This window comes from Periplaneta americana, chromosome 15 (genome assembly GCF_040183065.1).
Source record: "Periplaneta americana isolate PAMFEO1 chromosome 15, P.americana_PAMFEO1_priV1, whole genome shotgun sequence".
Lineage (NCBI taxonomy): Eukaryota > Metazoa > Arthropoda > Insecta > Blattodea > Blattidae > Periplaneta > Periplaneta americana.
The window spans coordinates 99,890,100-99,914,559 of record NC_091131.1 but is presented as its reverse complement, the minus strand read 5'-3'; the positions used below and the strand labels follow the sequence as shown (position 1 = coordinate 99,914,559).

The following is a 24,460-nucleotide window of genomic DNA, read 5'->3' as shown; positions in this document are numbered from 1 at the left end:
GTATGGCTATCACTTTTAAAGAGGTATTGAATATGTCATGCTTATTCACAAAACAAGTCTTCTTATTCACAAAACAACTCTTTACATTACAACAAACAGAACAGTTTATAAATCATTTGTAAGTTATAGCGTGTAACAAGCAAGAGTGTAACTAAACATGTGGAAGAAAGGATAGCCAATATAATTTCAAATCAAATGAAATGAGACGGGCTGGTTTTATCTGCCCAACTCTGTAGTATCAGTCTCAGCTCACAGTTCATTTGTGAAACTGTTAGGCTACTTCAGAATTGTTGTTTGTAACCTGTAATTTCAGATGTACTGGAACAGGCGGAAAAGTCTTGAAAAAGGGACAACTTTTCCCATCTTTATTCTGAACTTCAGAAGTAGTGGGATGCAACCACCAAAGACTGATTAAGAATATATGGCCTTAATTTTTCTGAATGTGTGACATTAGGGAATACCTTTATATTGTATGACATTCTTATATACTTCGCACGAAAACATGACGACCTTCCCTCATCCCCTTCACCAGTTAACTGCAGGCACGCGCAAGGGATAAACCCTTAGCTGAGTTGCCAATTCTTGAAGTCATTGTGATCTGCGAACGTTCAGCCAACTGAGCTACGCCAGTGGCTCTTTATTAGTTCTGAAGTTATGATTTTTATTGTAAAGTGTGGCATTGGCTATAATAGCTGTTAAGTGGAAAACGGCATGAGCTTTTTTTTCTTCTTCGCAAACTATATTCCTTAAAAACCCTGGATAGTGCTGGATAGAATCGAATGAAATTTTTTCTGCATTCTTAAACATAATGTACAAATCAGGCCAGAATATTTCTGCAAGTTTATTTGCTGTTGGCGATATCTCTTTCGCGTACTGTTCACATACTGTTCGACGAAGTAAATCACGCATAAAATCGTCTATCTTACCGAATTCTATTTTAGTTTGTTTATTTTCTCTTTAGTTGGTGAACTGTAATTCTTAATTTCTATGGCCGTTATATTTTTTACTGTAGTAATACCACGCCGCTGGTTGCATCCGATGTTAAGTGATTAAGATTTTTACTTATCAAACTGTCGCACCTTTCGATTACTCTATGGATAAAATTCCTAACATTAAACACAATTTTAACACTTCGTTTTCTTAGCTACGCTCCTCTGCAAATAAGATATTCTGTTTTCTTCGACGGTGTTATTTGTTCTTGTCGTGATGGTCCTGGATCTTCAGGTAAATCAGGAGGCCTGACTGCGGATCATCTGCTCCAACACTCATTAATCATGGCCGGAATAAATTAGACATATTGAAGCGCACAACGGTATAAAACAACACGTCGACAAATGTCTGAAAAGACACTAACGAGTGAAAGCTAAGAGGCAATGACTGCTATATTTGGCAATGCTGGGATCTATTGTATTTCTGCCACGCGGCTAGGGGTTGAGTAGTGGATGGGGGTTTATGAGGATTACCAATTCCAAGAAGAGTGGCCGTCATGTTTTCGAGCCAAGTATACATTTTCTGAAATAGTACGTGATATTATTGTCTACAAAGTCGATTTATTTGTTTACAGGCACTGCCATTTTGGAAGAGGTGTTTAACTCTGGGTATCTGGGGCAAGATCACACTATACAAGTATATTTCCTGCTGGCTTATCTCGGAAGGTGTATGCATCATAGCAGGTCTAACATACAATGGCAAGGACTCTTCAGGCAGAACTCGATGGGATGGTTGTGCCAACGTTAAACTTCGTGTCTTTGAGGGAGCCACCAAGTTCGGACACTTCATCGCCTCGTTCAACATCAATACCAACCATTGGGTGGCGCAGTCAGTAAACCTATTTTAATGTTACATCAGTAGGAATGGTAGGAGTCTGAAAGTTTAGGAATGGATAGTTGAACTTCAGGTCTGCATTAAAAGCGCGGCTTGTTATAAAAAGGGCTTCTGTGCTTCTTCTGATTTCATTGGTGAATAAGTGCATGTTATAATGCTGCTCTGTTAAAAAGCGTAGAGTTTTGTGTGTTGTAACTTCTCTTAATTTACATCCATCTTATTAAGTAGTTTCCATAAATTTCCGTTATATTTGGTGCACATTCTCTATTATTGTAAAAACCGTGTATTACATCAGAAATAATTGTAATGATCACAGGATTTTTCTGGTCTCGATCGATTCTGAGATATTGACAGAAATTCACATTTACTTGATCATCATGATGATAGAAGGTGATTTTAATAAACCATCTGTCTCAATATCATCTAAAGATTTTTTTTTTCAAACTTTTTGTATTCAAGCAATATGCAAATGATATTTCAAAATTCTTTTGAAAGAATTGGGAGGGGGAATGTATCAAGAGTGACGTGAAGACTAATGGAGAAAGGAAGGGAAAGGGAGAAAGCAAAAGAGCATGACTGATTTCGAGATTACACAGAAAACGCCAGTTAACAAAATTCTAAGTAAAAAAATAAATTGAAATTAAAATAAATATGAACAAATTATATATACAGGGTGTTTAAAAAATACGGGGCATAATTTCAGGTATGTATTTCCCACATGTAGACAATCAAAATAGTTCATTACAACATGTGTCCGGAAATGCTTCATTTCCGAGTTATGGCCTTCACAACATTGAAATTCACCGGAACGTTTTTCTTTCCGCAGGTCGTTGTCATTACAGAAGATGTTCAAAATGTCCACCTCCTGCTTGAATACAGACCTCACATCGATGTCTCATTGACCTGCGAACACGATCCCAAACTCCAGGAGTATTGCGTATGTCCTCAGAACATGCCACAATTCGATTCCGAAGGGATTCCAAATCAGGCACCGGAGACAAATAAACCAATGATTTTTAAATGGCCCCACAAGTAGAAATCGAGAGGGTTCAGATCAGGTGAGCATGGAGGCCAAGCAATTGGGCCACCTCTACCTATCCATCGATCAGGAAACCTTCGATCCAAGTACCGGCGAGCTGTACGACCGAAGTGTGCAGGAGCGCCATCATGCAAGAAGTGAATGTGTTTATGATTGATCAGTGGAGTGTCTTCTAAAACATGAGGTATGGTGTTTTCCAGGAAGTTTGTGTACGCTTGCCCCGTAAGTCTGTTTACAAGTACATGGGGTCCAACTAATCGATCACCAATGACAGGCTACCAGCCCACATGTTGAGGGAGAACCGCACCTGGTGATGAGATGGAACAGTTGCACGTGGGTTTTCATACGCCCATACATGCTGATTGTGGAAATTTGTTATGCCATCTCGTGTGAACTGTGCTTCATCTGTAAATAATACTAAGGCAGGAAAGTTGGGATTTACACCACACTGCTGCAAGAACCACTGACAGAACCTAACTCGTGCAGGGTAATCTGTTGGTGACAGGGCCTGTACACGTTGCAAATGATAAGGATACAATTGATAGTCTACTCTTTCAACAGTCTCCAGACAGTCGTATGAGGAACATTGACTTGCAATGTTACCCTTCGTGTGCTGATAGAAGGAATCATGTTCACAGCCTCCAGAATCTCCTCCTGTACTTCTGGAGTTGTAGATCTTGGTCGTCCCCTTCCCAAACCAGGAGAGTTAAATTTTCCATACTCGCACAGACGGTAATGGAGACGTACAAATGTCTTCCGATCTGGACATTGTCGCTGTGGGTACCTCTCCTGGTACAAACGACGAGCCAGCGCAGCATTGCCGTCCGCCTTACCTTACATGAAGTGTATCTCTGCCAGCTCTTGATTTGAATACATGTCGCACAGTCTGACGCCTACACAACACTGAATGTAACCTTCGCCTCGGAATGAACTGTCAGAGTGCCCTCTTAATGTCTCCTTTCACGGCAACGACCTGCGGAAAGAAAAACGTTCTGGTGAATTTCAATGTTGTGAAGGCCATAACTCGGAAATAAAGCATTTCCGGACACATGTTGTAATGAACTATTTTGATTGTCTACATGTGGGAAATACATACCTGAAATTATGCCCCGTATTTCTTAAACATTCTGTGTATATATATATATATATATATATATATATATGTATGTATGTATGTATATAGTGAACCATAAGTAATGTAATTAATTTCAGGGGGTTATTCTTTGAGATATTTCAAACAAAAAAAAGTTAAATACAATTTTGCTCGTTTTTACTTCTTATCAAGATAAAAATTGTTTTGTATGAAACATTTCATAGCATGTTTTGGGAAAGTCATTGATTAAATTCCCAAATGCTGAGTCAATTTAAGAAAGCAGTGTATTATAACAAATGATTAAAAGAATTTTAGTTTTGTTCTTAAATGTGCAGAAATTTGATCCGAACAAATGTAACATTGTAAAATTCCTTCACAGAACGAAAAGTTACATTTATTCAGATCAAATTTCTGCACATTTAAAAAACAAAACTAAAATTCTTTCAATCATTTACTATCATAATACAATGCCCTCTTAAAGTGGCTGAGCATATTGGGAATTAAATCAGTGGCTTCCCCGAAACATGCTATGAAATGTTTCATATAAAACAATTTATATCTCGAAAACGAAGCAAAAACGAGCAAAATTGTATTTAACCTTTTCGTTTTAGATATCTCAAAGAATAATTCCCTGAAATTAATGGCATTACTTACAGTTCATCCTGTATGTAATGCTACCAAGTGTCCAGCCGTATTGGCAAAATACTCAAGTAATAGTCTTACTTCATTCTTGACAGTTGCATAGTGCATGCAATATCAGACCTGCCAACCTACGAAAGATAAGAGACAGGAGATGAAAATTTAGTATAAGATATCTTTTTTAATAATAACAATAGTGATATAGCAGTGAGACGAAAACATAAGAGCAACACGAAAGTTATGCGATCACTTATAAATCCTGGAGATTGTCGTGAGCTGATTGTGGGTGGCTTGTGCATTACACATGAAATTTGGTAGGTCTGTAATTTAACCTCAAATTGGTGACAACGAATCTACAGCAGCAACCTGCCTCCGATGTGGCCTGTTCCTTTGTCGCACAGTAAATTAGAAGACAAGACGTATAAAAGATACTGTCCCAAAAATGTATTTGCAATATCTTTAGATAATTGGATCTCAGATGTAATGGCACACACAGTAAACACTAGGTCACAGAAGATGACTTGTTCAAGAAGTTGTTTTGTAATTTAATTCCACACTTGTAAATTGCCTTTGTATTCAGTATCAAGTATTCATCATTGTCACATCTTGGAAACAAAGCTGCATGATTGAATCTGCATTTTCACTACCATTTGTTAATTATCTGTCAAATTGTTAACATACTCGTATTTGGACTCACAGCTCTGAGCTTAAATAAACACATACATACACTTTCTGCATCTTCTTTTAAATTGAAGTTGGATCTAATGCACTAATATATTGCACATATATAACACAAACTCATTTTCGTGGATTTCTTTGAATAACAGCATATTTGAACTATATATCCAGCAATAATTAATTATTTCATTTCTTAAACTTTTACAATATTCATAATTTAATTATTACATGGTTTGATTTATGTAGGAACTATAGTGGTGTATGGACGTATCATTGTAAGTCATTGTTGCTCAAGCGTTTGTGTTGTTCAGTTATTTTCGTGAAGCCAATAACTGTAGTATATAGGGTGATTCTGTGACTTTGCTACATGCATTTAGGGGTGATAGAGGAGATCATTATGAACATCTTTCATATAGGAACCCATGTCTGGAAAAGTTTCATTTTGTAATTACAGAACATAATGTATGCTAACCATTCTAAGTAACGTTGCAGAATAATAACCCAAAACGTTCGTTATTTCATTGTGAACTTTTAATTAATGCATACCATATATATATATATATATATACATACACACCATGTCCATAAATTATCTTTACAAATTCAGATGTAAATAACTAAATAATGAAACAAGGTATCTCAGTTCTGTTTTTTTTATGTGAAAGAGAATTTCTCAAAGCTTTGTTTTTACCACCTCAATGTGTGTGCCCCCCCCCCCCTTGTCACCCTTAGGATATCAAGGCTATAATCGATTTCCTGCCATATCCGCTGTAGTACCTCCACAGTAACTGATGCGATGGCATCTTGAATTCTTGGTTGTAGGGCTTTAATATTGGGAACTGGCGTCTGGTACACAATATCCTTTGCATAACCCCACAGAAAAAAATCCAAGGAGGTTATGTCGGGTGATCATGGTGGCCAAGGGAGTGGATAGTATTCATAATGATTTACTTTAAAAACTATGGTTAGAGAAAGCATTCTGAAACACATCACATTATGTACTTACCAAACGAAATTTCATATATGGAAGTAGTTCATAATGATTTCCTGTATCATCCCTAAAAGTTTATACTATAGTCACGGAATCACCTAGTATACCAGTAAATAATGTTTGATTTTTTTTATTAGGACAGTATGTGAGTAACAATACTTGTAAATTACAAATAATGATAGTAATATTATATTATTTCCAAATATTTGACAATACACAGCTAAGAAATGTAATAATATTCAGAAGTCAGGACAGCTTCGAAATAATCGAAAATTTATTAAAAATAGTGTTTTCATGAAAGTAAAACACCATTTAATTCACAAGAGAATGGAGTTTGTCATGATTTGTTTTCAATATTTCATGTCAGTTACTTTGGCAATGTTTATTTCGAAATGTAAGAAATCAGAGTTATTCAATTCGCTGGGTAAATATATCTCCTTTTTGTCTCTCTTTTTTACTTCAATAATTTAGTTTTCCTATATAAACGATAGTGAAGTATTATCTATGCTCAATTGTCCGGATTAGCCAGGCATAACGAGCCCAACAGAATGGGCGACCCCTCTGGTCATTATCTGTCCTGATGATGGAACCTGTATATAGTTCCAAAATTTCTAAGTTCCAGAACGTGGTGGAATACCCAAAAACCTAATTCCGATGTATGAATTTAGTTTGCTACTATGAAGTCAGTTTCATACTAATTATATACAGGGCTATTATTATCATAGGTTCCAGAAAAGAGCAGCCAGCCGCGCACCCTGCGCGGTTTCCACTGAGCGCATAACCATTCTCCAGCACTTCTCCAATATATAACAGTACTAACAATAAATGTTCAATAATTTGGACGTACCATGCTCACAGTCATTGCAGAAAATGGCCCCTGTTTGCTGCCACACACAACTGACATCTTCTGATGAACAAATGAACAACACTCTGATAGCTTGGTTTTCTTCTCGTATATAGTCTTTTAGTTCATCTATAGAATGAGGATTTTTCTTATAAACCCTATCTTTTAGTGTTCCCCATGGTGTTATATCTGGGCTTTGTGGAGGCCACAAATTATTACTGATTAGTTTTGTACCGAAAATATGCCTCAATTCCCTCATTGACACGGCAGCTGTATGAGCATTGGCGGAATCTTGTTGGAAATAAGCTGAGAATTGTTCTGCATGAGAACACTAAGTTTTCTGCTTGATTTTCGATTCTTCACTGAGTCTGTTTCTTTAAATCTTTTAGCGAGTCGTCTAATTGTTTTGACAGAAGGCACAAGTCTGTTTGGAAACTTTATTCGAAATTTTCGTCTTGTTTTTGCACACGACCTTCTGCCTTTTATGTACCTATTGTACATATACACACGTTCACACAATGAGAATTTGTTGCTAGGCATTATCTAAATACACAGTAATCACTAAACTTTATACACTAACATTGTACACTTGAAGAATTGAGAATTTCATTACACGATTTCTAAGCACACTGAATGCCATATGGCTACTGGAGGTCGATTGCTTGGGAGAAGTGGTTAGTGTGCAGTGAAAATTACGCAGGGCGCGGCCGGCACGCCCAGCCAATCTTTTCTGGGACCTATGATAATAATAGCTCTGTAGATACATCAATTTAAGATCTCAAGAGTACATTAATAATATTAAGTGTTGAAATAAAACGAATATTTTTAGCAAATAGAACTTTATATGGACTAAGGAAACATCTTACATCTCAACTAATAACAAGAAACAAAAGATACTAATATATAAGGTGTTATTGAGACTAGTGTTGATTTACGCAGCAGAGACATGGCCGATGACAAAAATGGATGAAACAACTCTGGGTATATTTGAGAGAAGAGTTTTACGGCTTATTTTTGGACCAGTGGAGGAACGGAATGTATGGAGGAGGAGATATAACCATGAGCTATATAAACTCTTTAAAGAACCAGATATTGTAGCAACCATAAAAATCAAGAGACTCCAATGAGTCGGGCATATGTTTAGGGCAGATGATAGAACTATTAAGAAAGTGTTTAGCACTAATCCAGAAGGAACAAGGAAAATTGGAAGACCAAGGTTGAGATGGGAAGATGGTGCGAGAAAGGACATACAAATACTGGGAATAAGGAACTGGAGAAGAGCGGCTTTGTTGAGAGAGGAATGGAGAAAGCTTCTACGGAAAGCCATGGCTGACACAGGGCTGTCGTGCCATTGATTGATTGATTGATTGATTGATTGATTGATTGATTGAAGAGGACATTTCGTAAATCTGGAGCATTCTAAGTTAGTCTCCTCTTCGACATTATTTGGCTGTGGATCTACTGATCTTGATGTTGTTACTTTCGGAAAATCTTCCCCTGTCTTTTCCGTATTTTTTGAAACTGCACTTTGAGTAATCTCAACAGTGTATGATATTTTTGTTTGTGTATGACCACCTTAAGTCACTGTTAGAATTCTGGTTCGATGAAACTGTAAAATTCTCATTGTAAGCACTACTATTTATTCTAAAACTCTTATTGCACTGTACAGATACATCTTTTCACGTTAAATGGCATAGTTCAATGTAGGTTCTGAACAGACAATAGTCAGCCTGACAGTTGGTGGTTTGTAATCAAATAATGTAATTTTTATATTTGTGTCCTCTTTATTGTGTAAGTCACATAAATTGCCTCATATCACAATATTTCGAACTTTTTATGAGGATTGTACATTATATATACAGTAAAACCCCGATAAGACGCTGTTCAAGGGACTGTGTGTAAACCGCGTATTAACCAGGATTGCATATTAGGTGGGTATATTAATTTTGAATTATATACAGTATCTACACTGTATTAACATTTTTCTTTATTGAAATACATGATTCATGAAGGTAATACAGTATTACTTTTCAGGTTAATGACACCAGTGAGCTCAGTGGCCAAAATGTTTCATTGCTGTTCAGTACATTGCTGAAAATTACATCGAAAATATTCCACAAAAATAGCGTATTATGCAGGACTTCAGCGCAACAAACAGGGATATTTTATAAAGGCGTTATATATGAAATGTGCAGGGACCGGACAAAAAAAGTGTATTACACAGGATAGCGTAATAAGTGGGTGCATCTTATCGAGGTTTTACTGTATATACGAAAATATAAAATATACAACTGCTTGAACTACTCCCTGCAGTTAAAAACCAGGACTTAATATTGCAAAATGAATGATAGTCACTGCACCATGCCTATCAGCATTAACTATATATGTGACTGTTAAACACACAGCCTTTTTGCTACTGTTATAATCGTTGATTAATTTGTTCAGTGCTTTTATCTATATTTTGTTTAGGATTATCATCTCAAAAGCTTCTCTATTGCTTCAGATAAAATATAATTTGAGAAATTTCATTTACATTTAAGCACTATGCAAATTCCTAAAGAAAAATATAGTCATTTATTGTGGAAAATATCCAGAGACCATTGAATTTAAAGCCTGATGTTTTTTCTGTTGATTGAAGAATTAATGTACGAATCTATCTCACAACTGTAATATATTTCTTTACAGATATATATACAAACGACTAAAGTTCCTGGGTAATCGCTACATTTCGCAAGCGGCAGCTCTTGTGTTCCTGGCAGTATGGCATGGTTTGCACTCTGGATATTACATGTGCTTCATGATGGAATTCGTTGTAATGAAGCTTGAAAAAGATGTAAGTACACTTAGATATGATGAATCATAGGCACCGATTTTTTTTTTAAATATTAGGGAGGGGGACGGGGGAAGACTGTGCATAAAAGTCTGAGAAAACTTTAATTGCTGTTTTTTGGAAAATTTCCTTACGCATTTTTTTCAGAAAATAACAGAGTCTAATTTTTCATCCATGAAAATTGCTTAATCCAAGATAGTTGAAAACTACGACCCTTACGCACAATGTTTTCCTTTCAACTACTTTGCTCACCCTTTGTTGATCCCCGTAGCGATGATGAACATGTGCTATTAGTCTTAATGCCAGTACAACAGCCCAATTTATTATTCTGTTCCGTTCATTGCAGTTTTATTTTGGATAGTTTTCGTTATTAAAAATTTATCAATTATCAATAATTACTAGTGTCCGGAATTTTAGTTGCTAAAAGTTTATATTGTTCTTCACTATAGTTTATAAATATAGAAGCCATGCCCTACTTCTTTGAGATGTCATTCTTGTCATGCAGTATTTTCCTTTTGGTACTGTTAAAGGTCTTTAACCACCACTTACAAATTAGCACACCGTTTACAAGATCCATTGCCTAGTCTTTGTGACTCTGTTGTCTATTTTTACTAGAGACACTCAAATTTTGCGACTCGCGAAAATTGCAAAAATGTAAAAACATTGCAAAATGATGGAAAATGAGTTTTTAGATAATTTGTAACATATTTACGTGTATTTCGACATATCAAATACCCGCGAATTTTTTAAAATTTGCCTCTATCAGCGAATTTTTACTTTACTCAAGAAATTTAATAGCATCTAGCGAAAAATCGTAAATTAAAGCTGTTATTCCCCTGCACTTTTTTCCCTCTCTTCCCCCTCCCCCCACATTCAGCAATTTATTAACAAAGTACCAAAACAAATATGTTGAAACAAATAAGTTACCAAAACAAATATGTTCGTGCTATAAACAAAATATCACGCCATTATGTATAAAATGCCATGCTGACCCAAGCAAATTAGCGCTGACTATTCCCTTGGTGATGTAAAGACGATATCCGTGAACAACCGAACATGAGTGCTATTTTTATGATGATGTAATGAAAATATACGAGAATTCTCGAACACATAAACCTACATCTCGCCTCGCACGCCCACATCTCCACGCACTCCAGTTCCATTTCAGTAGTATAAAGAGAAGATTGACATAGTATGTTCGTTTTAGAAGCATTCATTATGTCGCTATGTCTGACTCTGATTAGTTGGAATTCAAAATTTCATTACACTTCGTTGGTCGAAAATGGAATAACGTCTGAAATAGTCATTGAAACTGAATGTTGATTGTGGCTACTTTTAAATTTTGAATCAAAGTTTATTGTTTTTGGAAAAATGTTGAACATTAATAATAATTTGTTAAATGATAGGCAAAGGTATAGTCGAATACACTATTAATTGAACTGTTACTTCCGTGTTATTATTTCTGCTTGGTATTACTTACGACCATTATTGTTCAATTGCAATAGTTGAAAAACTGAACTGAAAAAATGTGGGTCATAGACAAAGAAATGAAATCACTATTGCATCATGTGTTTCACCAATCTCAAATGGAGAAGGAAAGAAAGGGAGGGGGCGTTGTGATTTGCGTCACTAACATGTTCATTGTGACAACTGGTCCCCTCAATGGATTTGAAATAACTATTTTTGGCTTATGTCCTAGTTCATTTTCAAACATATTAATTAGGAATCTCTCTCCAAACTATTTGGAAGGGCGAGACCCCCTATTAATTTTATTGGAGGGGGGGGGGGGGGCGACGTTCCTGGCTCTATAAGTTGAGGAGGCAGAACTTCCCCTCCCCCCCCCCCAAGTCGGTGCCTATGTAATGAACTTAAAAGTAGGTAAACTGAACAAAACTAAGAAAACTAGGTACATGAATACAAATTTAAGATTGATTTGTGGAAGAATACCTGAGACTCATTATTTTAATTTAAAATGTTGACTGTTTCCTTTCTTTTTCTTATGTTTCTCATTTTCCTTCTCGTTATATTTTCCCCATCCTTTTCTTCTTGTGATACGGGTGTGCTGTTAGTTGAATAGCTAGAGTATCTGCTTTCCATGTTTGTAACAGGTTCTGTTCCTTCGAGTCTAAACATGTTATACATCTTTGGATCAGAATTTAGAGAGGAACAAAAATTATGTACTAATATACAGGGTGTTCCATATAAAATAAAGTTTGGGTAATTTCCGGTTAAACACTTCCCCAAGTGTCATATAAATAGTAGCATTACTGTAAAATATATTTGGGGTCTACCAGAATCCAGTTACACCCATTATATTATAATTATTTTACTACCTTTGGGGATGTTGAGACGTAGATGGGAGGATAATATTAAAATGGATTTGAGGGAGGTGGGATAAATGATGCTAGGAACTGGATTAATCTTGCTCAGGATAGGGACCGATGGCGGGCTTATGTGAGGGCAGCAATGAACCTCCAGGTTCTATAATAGCCATTTGTAAGTAAGTAACCATCGAATAATTCACTTACCCCAATTTTAGGAGAGAAAAAAAATGGCTATAATTTGTGTTTTATTTACAATAAATTGGTCTAACAGAATGATGTACTCCAAAACTAAATAAAATATCAATTTGTTTTAAGAAACATGTCATAATCTTCATATGCTGTTGTAGAAGCATCCTACAATATCAAATTAGGAAACACTATCTTGGATAATTTTGTAGACTAATGGAGGTCATGATGAATGATTCCAGCCAATCAGAAAGAGACCATCCAATGTCTTATCTCTCATGCCACCTATGCGAGAGATGTAGAATGTTTTTGTTCTATCTGTGATTTGCAAGGGAAATAGTTCTGTGAGTTGTTTGTTGACGATTCGAAAGAATGGTTTGAATCACAGACTGAGAAAAATCGTGAACGAATTATTAGAATCGATTGGTAATGTATGATTGAATCATTGGAATCGACTTCTGAAAAAAATCATGTTGCCCAACTCTTTGCCACACAAACGAGATCTAATGTTTGAGGCAAAACAGTACCAACCTTATTTCAAATAATGCGCGCACCCCAGTTTTTCTTTGCTAAATTCCAGAACAAACATACCTGGAGTATTCGCGTATATTCGGTAATTCTTTTACTGTTATATTTGTATCTTTTTACTCCCTCTGTACCATAATAATTGTTCGGTACGCCGAAATGGTATTAATTACAGACGATGGGGCATATGAAAAGTCCACGCGTGAGGAGAAGCGCAGTAGATCAGTGCACAAGGTTATGCAGAGCAATAACGTGATCTTATTGAGACAAGCAACACACACCACCTAGAAGATTATCGAAAGTGGGTATTGATTTTCAACTCACCGGTGTGGCACTGTAGACCAACCAGAGTAGCAAAGCAAGCTGGAAATCGTTAGTAGAGCATACTCCTGCATTCAGTACGTATGTTTGAACAGACATCGACATCCTGGGAACACAACTGGTGGTAGTGAGTGACAGGGGTAGTAAGAACCTTACAGACAGTGAACGGAGGCAGTATAGGAGTTTTTGTTCAAAAACACTACGGCTGATGTAGTGAAGAAAGATGCCATAACAGGTGTGGCCGAGAAATGTCATGCCAGTAAGAGAACAGCACGCTGCATTTGGCAACAGGGGCGGCAATCTTTGGAAAGATGTTATGTTTTATTTAACGACGCTCGCAACTGCAGAGGTTATATTAGCGTCGCCGGATGTGCCGGAATTTTGTCCCGCAGGAGTTCTTTTCAATGCCAGTAAATGTACTGACATGAGCATGTCGCATTTAAGCACACTAAAATGCCATTGACCTGGCCCGGGCTCGAACCCGCAACCTTGGGCATAGAAGGCCAGCGCTAAACCAACTCGCCAACCAGGTCGTCACCAAATTAATCCCAGCAATAAATGCAAAATGGCCTCCTGGACCACGCACAGGGAGAATTCAGGTGTCAGTTGAGCAGGACAATGTGCGTCCGCATATCGCTCCCAATAACCGCACCTGCATGGACGCTGCAGCAGCAAGTGGAATCACTTGCAACTTGTGTGCCAACTGCCAAACAGTCTGGATATGAATATTTTAGATCTGGGTTACTTCCAGGCAATTCAGTCTCTCCAGCATCAGTCAGCTCCACAAACTCTTGATGAGTTGATCGCCGCCTTGAAACAGCTTTCTCTCAGCTCACACTCGACAAGCACAACAACGTCTTCAACACTTTGCAGTCCAATCTCACTGAAATAATGAAAGTCAATGACGGGAACAACAACAAGATTCCCCATATGGAAAAGGGGCACCTGGACCACCTCAACATCCTGCCATCTCGCTTGGAGTGTCCTCAGAACATTTACCACGAGGCTATTGTAGCACTCCAGCAATAGGTCTATGGTTCTAGGCAAACTGTTAGAATGACAACCTTTCCAGTCTAACAGGCAGTTTTTTCGTCTTCACTCGTAGGAGATTTTTTTTCTTTGTTTCACTTCTTGGTCAATTTGTACTACTCCTGGAGTTAATAAAGTTGCACTCCTAAGAGTATTTGTTTTCGGCTCAATGACTAGCCAATTTGTACTGATCCTGGAGTCATAAATTTGTACAAGTAGTATTCATTTTTTTTTTTTTTTTTTTTGGCTCAGTGATTGGCCAATTTATACAGATCCCGGACTAATAATTTTTTTCTTTTGTTAATTGAGTGACAATTTTGTACTGATTCTGGAGTAATACAGTTGTATTACTCATTCTTGTGATTCATTTTGCTCCTAAGTAAACGCCAGTGTAAAATTATGGACATCGGACAATTATTATGGGACAAGAAATAAAAGCGTACCGGAGAATTGTTATGGGACAGAGGGAGTATTATTTTTCAGTATCATGCTTTATTTTATGAAATTATTCTTTATTATGCTTTTAAAACTAGCATATTCTATTACTCTTATCCACCATAATAACTTTACAGATAGCAACCATAGATCTAAAGTGACATGCTTTTTTATGTTTTATGGTTACCCTAATAATGTATTATCGAATTTTGTGCACTAGTACCAGAAAAAAGTAATGAGCCGAATCTTGATGGCAGTCCTCCTGTATCTAGGCAACAAGTTTCACAAGACTGTCCACAAGTAGCATATACAGTATACAGGCACTCTAGTTTACTACACATGCGCAATGCTTTGTATCTGAAACTTAGTAAAAATATAAGACATTAGTGTCAAGTAGTGTTAACATCATTCTTATGTTTCATGATTATGATTTAGTACACATCTGTAATTATTGTTTTTTTTTATATGTATTTTCAGTTAGAGACCATGCTAGAACGCACTGAAGTGTCCGAAATATTCAGTCATGTGGTAGTCCGTCCTCTCACATGGCTGTTTCTGAAATTATACACGTTTGTGTTCATGGGATATTGTCTCGTCCCATTTGTACTGCTGTCTTATCAACGCTGGAACCAAGTGTACATGTCAGTTTATTACATTGGTCATTTTGTGTTCTTCCTTTGGCCACTTTATGCACCACTAGTAAATAAACTATTAAAACAATGGAAGCCAAGAAGATCTCATCAAGAGTGAAAAAAATGTGGCATCATAATCTTGAAGGTATGGTCATCATGCGTAAGAGAGAATACAGTGTGTTTGCTTTTATAACAGTACCTGGACTCACGGAATCATATTCATCTATTAACGCAGAAAGCGGAATCAGCTAATGAGAACATATTGTTCATGTGGCTGTAGTTGTACTTTAAAAGTTAATCGTGGTCTGGTTAATTAGATAGTTTTAAAGTTGTGAGTTGGGGATGGGAGGGGTGGAGGAAGAAAAGTCATCGAAAGTGTTAGGCTCTATCATTGTTACAACTGTTTTGCTTTTATTGTCTATTTATTAAAATATCACATTGTGCATTATGTGACAAAATGATTCTTGAAAATTATTAATACAACGATTCATGATGGTATGTAGCCCATGACACTCGGTATATAATTTTTAGTGATGGCTACATAATGTAATCATATCTGAAGTAGACTGGAAGAGTACAGTGTACCTGGGTCTTGCTCAAAAAATGGTCTTTCGTCAGTTGGATTGTATTCTGTGAGGCCCTCTGTGCATGCATCTTCGTTAAAAATGTGATCCATCGACTAGTGAAATCAGTATTATAGATAATAGTGGCCAACTCTGAATGTTATATTAAAATACAAGAGTGAAGAAATGTTTTAAATCTGATATTCAGGAAAAATATAACAACAAATGACCATATCTTACAGTAAATTTGTCCCAAAATTTTAGGTCATCAGTGTTTCGAAAGTATTCTTTAATTCCCGTCCGATTGCTAATGCTATATAATGGAGTACTGTTTAAAAGAAATACACTGTAAAGAATTGAAAGTGCTGTGCGTATGAAAGTATGTGGCTCAAAATGGATTTTCACACAACTCATTCAGTAACAATATGAGGTTAGTGACAATCTTATATAATTTAAGATAAAATTATTATGTTTTATTGTATCAAACCATGAAAATTACCAATTCCTGTAGTAGGTACTGTGTTTATAAATCTAAAAATTCTCTGTGGAAATTGAAAAGCTCATAGTCATGCTATGCATGTAATTCTGTGATAGTAGTTTTAAAAGCTGTAGTTTATTTTTAACTAGATTTGTCTTGGCGTACTTTCTTCATTTCATATCTTCCAAATAATTTTATGATTCATTATGTTTACATGTATTGTAAGTCAAAATTCGGGGCAATATGAAATATTGTAACTTCATTGATAAAAAAAAAAGAGTGTAAATATTAGACTGTTATTGTACCTGATTAATAAAATGACAAGTGAAATAAAGACAATTATTTGATGGAAAATAAACATTGTCTCCTTGTTTTAAATTGTTGAATGAATATAGTGAAGGATATTCATTACTTTACACAGCAGAAAATTCGTTTTTTTTCTTACAGTTGTAAAAAGTGACTTTAGATTTGTCCAGTATAATACAGCAACTTTCAAAGACCGAAGATATTCGTCAGTATTTAAATATTGTTCTCCTGTAGTTCCTATTAATATATATTGAATACCTCATCTAATGCAATTGACCCTGAGCTTTCAGAACTTGAGAAATTCTTGTCATGGTAATTTTTATGGCTAAGTATTTATACATTGGCGTAGAAATCAGGTTAGAATTTTCAGCTTTGTATGTTATTAAAGAAATAAATGAGTTGACAACATAAAGTTAAAGAGAATATATTTTTATTCCTGAAATGTATTTGTCTCGACACAGCTGAAGTTAACTGGTATAACCTATGGGTCATGATTTCTATTGATATATTGCAAAGTAAACTTTATAAATAATAATAATAATTAGAGCTAAGAATTGTATGCCGTTACATTGCGCTTCATGTGCCTCTAACTTTAGGTACCAGTACGTAATTGCGTTGGAGTGAGGGATTTCAATGTGTTTCGTTCAGCAGTGAACTTTAATTGATTGGTTATATTGCAACTGAATATTTTTATTCATAACAGACAACATTCAGCATCTTGTAAAGAAAAATAATAACAAGATGCCGAGGACAAAATTTGTGACTTAATTTCAAATGAGGAAATTTGTAATAATGATACAGATTTTGAGATAAATAATGCTTGTGTAAAATATTTAAAATATGCCCTCATTGTTTCTGCAGAAGTGGAACGAAGTTCCTCTAGATATAAGGCTGTGTTTTCTAGCAACAGGCACTCATTCGCCTTTGAAAATTTGAAAATGTGGTTTGTTATTCACTGCAACAATATATGAAATGAAAAATTATGTAAAACAAAAACGTAATACACTATCATATTAACATAGTGAAATAATAAGACTGATACTTGTCAGTGTTACATTAGGTATATTTTCTACAGACATAAAATAACATGTAGTCAGTATATTGTGACGAACCAAATAGTTGGAACACGAAATAGGAAAAGATGTAGCAAACAAGATGAAAAGAATACTGGGTAAACATTATGGCTATTTACCTCTATGTAAAATTTGTGACAATTTCAAATTAAGAAATTTATAATAATGATACTCTGCAGAAGTGGAACGAAGTTTCTCTATATGTAAGGCTGTGTTTTCTAGCAACAGGTAATCATTCTCCTTTGAAATTTTGAAAATGTGGTTTGTTATTCACTGCAACAATATATGAAATGAAAGTTTGTGTAAAACAAAAATGTAATACACCATCATATTAACATAGTGAAATAAAAAACCTGATACTTGTCAATGTTATATTAGGTGTATTTTCTACAGACAGTAAATAAAATGTCTTTAAAATAGTGCAATTTTCCTCTAACAAAGAAAATGATGTCTTTAAATTTTTCTTTAGCAGATAGTTGTGTTTCGAAGTCAAAGGAGTGGCTTTAAACCACACAAATGCTGAGGACTAACTTACTGTGATGATAAGCATGAGTTCAAGCAAACAAAAGACACTGCGTTAACTCACCCCAACCCTGAGACATATAGTCGGTGACTCAGGAGAAGATGAGAACGGAGTGAGGAGAAAGAGTGATTAATAGATCATGTTACGACAACACGTGTAATACTTGTACTACTAGTAAGTGGAAACATTATTTCCGCTTACTAGTAGTATAAGTATTGCATGTGTTGTCGTAACATTATCTATTAATCATCCTTTCTCCTCACTCCATGCTCGTCTTTTCAGGAGTCACCGACAGTACTCAAAGTTAGAGATGCACGAAGTGCACTGGTAGTGTAACGGCATATATTTCTCAGGTATAATAATAATAATAATAATAATAATAATAATAATAATAATAATAATAATAATAATTTACTTTATGTTGTCAGATTCTGACGAAAATGGAAAAGAATGCAAAAAATATGAGACACTTCATTTTAGTACATTTTCTACACTACAAAATGCAAATGAAAGGATTTTTCTTTAGAAATGTGGAACATTTTTGAATATATAACAAAGAACTCGTTTTCTTCATCACGGATGTGGAGAATATTTGTTCGACTTTTAAAATAAATATATGTGTGCATTGTGTCAGATTTATTAATCTAAGTGAAAAGAAGAAAAGTGTCCTCTTACACCTAAATTCGTTACATTTACATAGCAAGCTTGTGTAATACATTGTAAAAATATAATATGTCAAATCATGCTTATCATGATGCAGCAGTGGCAACCATATAAAGCTGGTCATCATTAGTCATAAAGAATAATTTTGCTATTGAGTTGTGTGAATATCCATTAGTAGATGAGTTGGTTTCATAACGTTTATGTTATGTAACGGTTAAGATTTGTAAGAATTTATTTTTGCAAAAATTTGTCTTGACAGCTTGGTTAATAGAATCGTAATTTATATTTAAAAAATATAAGTTTTTCAGGTTTGTTTTTATTGTATTCTGTAATATGTATATTGAAATGGACAGTGAGCTCAAGAAATGTCTTTGAAATAAACTTCATGAAGTTTAAATTATAGTATAATTTGAAGTCTTCTATATGTATGTATTATTTTATTTTTGTTACAGAATCCTTTAAGTGATATGGTTTCCAAATTTCACGCTTAGAACAGTATGAGGTGATATTATCTGAAACTTACTGTAATTCAAGCAAAATTAAATGAAGCAAACGTATGCCCTCATATTTTGTAATTAATTGCAGACATTCTTAGAGAGTAGTGTAAATATATAGTTATCTAAAATATTTTTTCAAGAGATTGTGGATTATTAAAGAATTCAACTTGTTTTTCTAACATAACAATGACAACTTTACTTCCAAATACTATTTACGGTACTAATAATATGAAAGAAAACATGTTATACATTTGTGAAAATTTGTATTAATTGTCAAAATATAAGATTGTGACATGAGATTGGTTTAAATCTCTGGTTGTCAATGTTTTCAATGAGTTATAAATTTAGAGGTAATTTGTAGTTTTTTTTAATCTAAGTCTGACTCATATACGACTTTGCATGACATAGAATAGTATAAAGAAGAATTTTATATATATATATATATATATATATATATATATATACATACATACATATACATGTACACACATTACAATATTAAGAATATCAAGATTATAGTGGACAATTATGTCATCTCATTTATCAGGCCAAGATATTACAAAATGTAGATTTTTAGTTCTTTCCAATGCTGACATTTTAAGATATTAGAAATGTGAACCCAAATTATATTTTGGAGTTGTGAATTGCTGTCCTTGTATTCTTAAAAGTAAAATAAAGAAAAAGAGTGAAATGTGTATGTTTTGCCATTACACATAGTTGGATAGAATGTTTTGTGAAAGTGTATTCTTGAAATCAAAAACATGTCCATTAACTGATAAAACATTGCAGTGAATGTGCAATTTGTAATCTGAATACAGTAGAACCTCTTTCTAACGAATCTCTGAGGGATTATTTTTTTCCTCTTTAAATAGGAGTTTTCCTTAAAAGGGAGTTTACATAAAATGGGAAGGATAAGTTAAAATAACAAGTACTAACATGTATGTTATATTGTATCAAACATTATAATTATTTAATTAGGCCTACGATTATTATTTACAATAAATTTCATTATAGTATTTTCTAACTCTTCAAAATGGTGAGGCAAAAATATTTTACCGTTAGGTTGAACCTGAACCACACTGAAATTTGGCATTGAAAATTTCTTTTTTATTCTTCATAATGAAGTAGTTGACGAACCATGCTTTTTGCTGTATGTGAAAGTGTTATTTTAGGATTAGCTTCGACATCCCTTATTATTTTCTCTTTCTGTTTGATAGTTAATTTCTTCCATTTACTCGTCATTATAATGATGCATAAACCAACAAGAAGAACTTGGAAACGGATCCACACAACTCGCGAATACACTTCGTGAAAGCAACACAAAGCAAGACCATAAAGAATGATAAAGATATTATTGATTGAGGTGCACTATTAAATATGTCAGTACTATCGATTATTGAAAGTTGAGTCGATATTTTGGGCTTCATTATCACAAAATCTACTTGAAAAGTATTTCTTAAAAGTGGGATTTTCCTTAAACCAGGTTTCCTTAAGAGTGGGAATTAATTACATTATTCTTATGGTAATTTGGCTGGGACTTAACAGATTATTAATTAAAAACGGGAATGTTACAACGGGGTTTTACTGATCTATTCTGTTTTGCATATTTGATCAAAGTCCCTTTTTATTAGAACTAATGTGTTATTCATAACCTTACTTTTTTTAAACAGAGAGTGGACTTCAGCTATTCTATGCCCCCCCCCCCCCCGAAAAATTTGCAGAAAATTTCTTTCTGGTGCTTAATGACTTCGTGAAATAAAATATACATGCCACATAAAAATAACACATGGTGTGTTATAGTGACTTAAAACTTGGTGGTTTCTGCTCTCGATGGTATATGATCTGTAACACTTAATTTATTGCTAACAGATTATGTTTATACTCTTTAAAAAATCTTCGTAATATTTAGTTCTGTTATATATTTTATATATAAAATTTAATGAAGTGTGTAATATTGTATTAATACATCGGTTGTGAAATTTGTACAGTAGGCTTCAAATTATTGGCATTCTATGGGAAAAAACATTGACAGTACAATTATACTTAAGTTTTTAATTACATATTTGAGTTTTACACTTGGTTAAACAATTGTGGAGTATGTGTGTGTGCATGTGTGTATGCGTGTAAAGTACCATAGTTATGCTTGTGTATGCATTCATTTTCAGGAAATCCTAATATACTCATTCATAGTTTTTTTGCCCCAAGGGTAGGTCTTTCACTGCAAACCCAACATTCTCCAATATTTCCTATTTTCCACCTTCCCTCTTCATCTCCGCATATGTTCCATATATCTTAATGTCGTCTATCGTCTGATATCTTCTTCTTCCCCGAACTTTTCTCTCATTCACCATTCCTTCCAGTAGGCAGTTTCTTCTCAGCCACTGACCCAGTGAATAAATAATATACTAAACTTTTATAATTTGTAGTATTTGTTTCAAATTTAAATGTTTTAAATGACATTGTAATCAGTCCATGTTGTAACTAATTAATTTTTAAGTATTGCTACTGCAATATTAAAAGAGTCTCCAAAATTGGTGTAAACCACAGTACAAATAGTTATTAGTAACTTCCTGCTATTAAATATTGATAAGTAATTATTCAGTCATAAAATGAAATAAGTTTTGCAAGTTATGACAAATGTTAAATTACTCTTTAGTAGTAAGATACTTATATATTCTTTTTTCTTTATGTGTTCATGCTGTACAACTCTTGTAATAAATTTTATGGGCGAGGGAGGTTATAGAGGACTGGGAGGTACCTTGCATTAGTTATAATTTTAGTGTTAACTGTGTGTGGAAGAAATATTTAATAATCGCTGCAATTTTAGCTATAAGTTTTATCATATCTCTAAATTTACGGAGTCCTACATATAGAGTTTTTTGCTGTTGTACTTTGTGTCAGTTTAAATCCGTCATCTGAAAATAACTAATTTTTAAGTTTTTTGAAATTAAATAAATAATAATGATTCCCCTCATTTTATCATCTTATGGGTAATAGGTGTGATAGTACACATTTAGGACAGATTACTGAAAGATATTAATTTAAAGTCTTGTACACTGTTTTCTAACTTAGTACAAATATATTTGGTATATTGCTATGTTTCGTGTCTGGCATATTGTCTCCTCTCAAGTTACATTTAGCTCGCATGAGCAAATAGGATGCCTGTACGTCCACAGATTTGGAGCATCTCCTATTCCGTCAACAACTTGTGATCTCTGATGTAGATGACTCAAACATTTTTAACTACATAGTTTAATCTATAGTTATAACTAGACTGCGTAAGTTTATGTACAAAAAAATATGCATGCATTTATGCATTTAAAATTGTTCAAATGTGCACTAAGTATAAATAATGTGCATTCAAAATTACTGCTTAGCCAAAGCATATCTTGACTTGCTGCTGTATTCTGGACAGACATAAACATTACTTCTATAATATAAATAATTTCTGTTAGGGTCCACCACTTTAGAGTAGTGATCAGTAAGTCTGACTGCAAAACTAGTGGGCCTGGGATCGTATCCTACTTCCATACTCATGCCATCTTATCATACGTGGAAAACAGAATCCAACATGATGGGTGCCCCAACCTCAGAACAGGATTCTTAATCATAATTGCCAAAAAGTAGGCTTAAGCACAAATGGTTATGCATCAATATGTGCGGTGTTAAAAAAATTGATAGGGTGTTTGATTTCCAATGGTTCAATCGCTTGAGTGCATACAACCCATTTGATATCTTGTCTCCTAGTATAGACTTCTTTCTGGGAGGCATGACCAATTCTGTTGTTCATATAGGACTATCCAGTGGACATGTACAGATTCGGGTACTGAACAATACCCTGTTATAAATAGTGTAATAATGGCAATATTGAAGTAACAGCATTAAGTTATATTAATGGTAATAATATAATTATCACGGCTAAAGATAAACTCTACAGCCCTGCATTAAATAAATAAAATAAAATATACTTTTCATGTAAGATATGCGAAAATACGAGAACTAGTAAAATAACCACTAAAAATACTTTCGAAAGAGATGCAAGAAAATAGGACGTAGTTTTTCGATTGAGAGAAATCAGATTGTAAGCCAATCAAAGAAGAAAAATTATGAAAAACTATGTTTTCGGAGTTGAAAAACTTACTTGTTTCTCACACACTTTATACCATTACTAGAGAAACATTTCTTCTTCTTTTCCATTATCCATTTCGACAGTAAATTCTCCCAACTTGATTTTTATTTTACCATTTTGAAGGTTTCTGCACTGAATACGTGTTAATATCTGACTTTAACACATTTTAATACAAAGTCACCTGTCATTGTTGTTAATGCAGCTTTCAACATTAAATGAATAAATGACTGTCGAAATGATAATTAACTTCTTTTTTTTTTATATTACGCCGATTTCTGCATGTGTTACCTACTTAGAAACAATCTGATACTTCAGTGAGTCAAATTAGATTTTTGCTGACAGGACTCTAACAAACAATAATTTAAATCGGGTGATTGCTTCAAGTTAAAACATTCAGGTTCCACATAATATACTCTGTTGCTAAATTGTTTATAATAATGAAATACCTGTTCCTGATAAGGATTAGAAGGAGGTAAATATTCAAAAAAGGCAAAAATGCTCAATATGTGCTTTTTAATATGCAAAATAAACCTGGCTTTATTTGAACCTATAATACATGATCAACAGATAAATATTATACACAATTTCTACATATATTTGCACTCAATTTAAATTATGCATTTGCATAAACTTACACAGACTAGATATAACAAGATACAGAAAAATTATTATAAGTTAAATGTGTATTGAGAGAATCTAATGATTTTTGTGAAACACTACAGAGTGTATCAAAAGTTCCATTATCCCACTTCTAATTTGTAGAATTCTTCCGAAATGTTACTTTAAAGCATGTGTATGATGAGAGAATGATATAAGCTGAAATAAAACCATTTACTCC

General features: G+C 34.3%; 1 protein-coding gene across 2 annotated transcripts in view; it reads left to right on the top strand.

Moving 5' to 3' along the window:
* Positions 1-19,567, top strand: part of nes (lysophosphatidylcholine acyltransferase 3 protein nessy) — a 73,922-nt gene extending 54,355 nt beyond the window's left edge. The window contains exons 7-10 of one of the 2 annotated variants that reach the window (XM_069847880.1): positions 1,565-1,818; positions 9,794-9,941; positions 15,236-15,535; positions 19,449-19,567. In XM_069847880.1, the coding sequence (XP_069703981.1) occupies positions 1,565-1,818; positions 9,794-9,941; positions 15,236-15,508 (675 nt within the window). In that variant the 3' untranslated portion in view covers positions 15,509-15,535; positions 19,449-19,567. Of the gene's footprint in view, positions 1-1,564; positions 1,819-9,793; positions 9,942-15,235; positions 15,700-19,448 lie in introns of those variants that run through there. The other variant, XM_069847879.1, reaches the window with a different exon arrangement.
* The last annotated feature ends 4,893 nt before the right edge of the window (positions 19,568-24,460 follow it).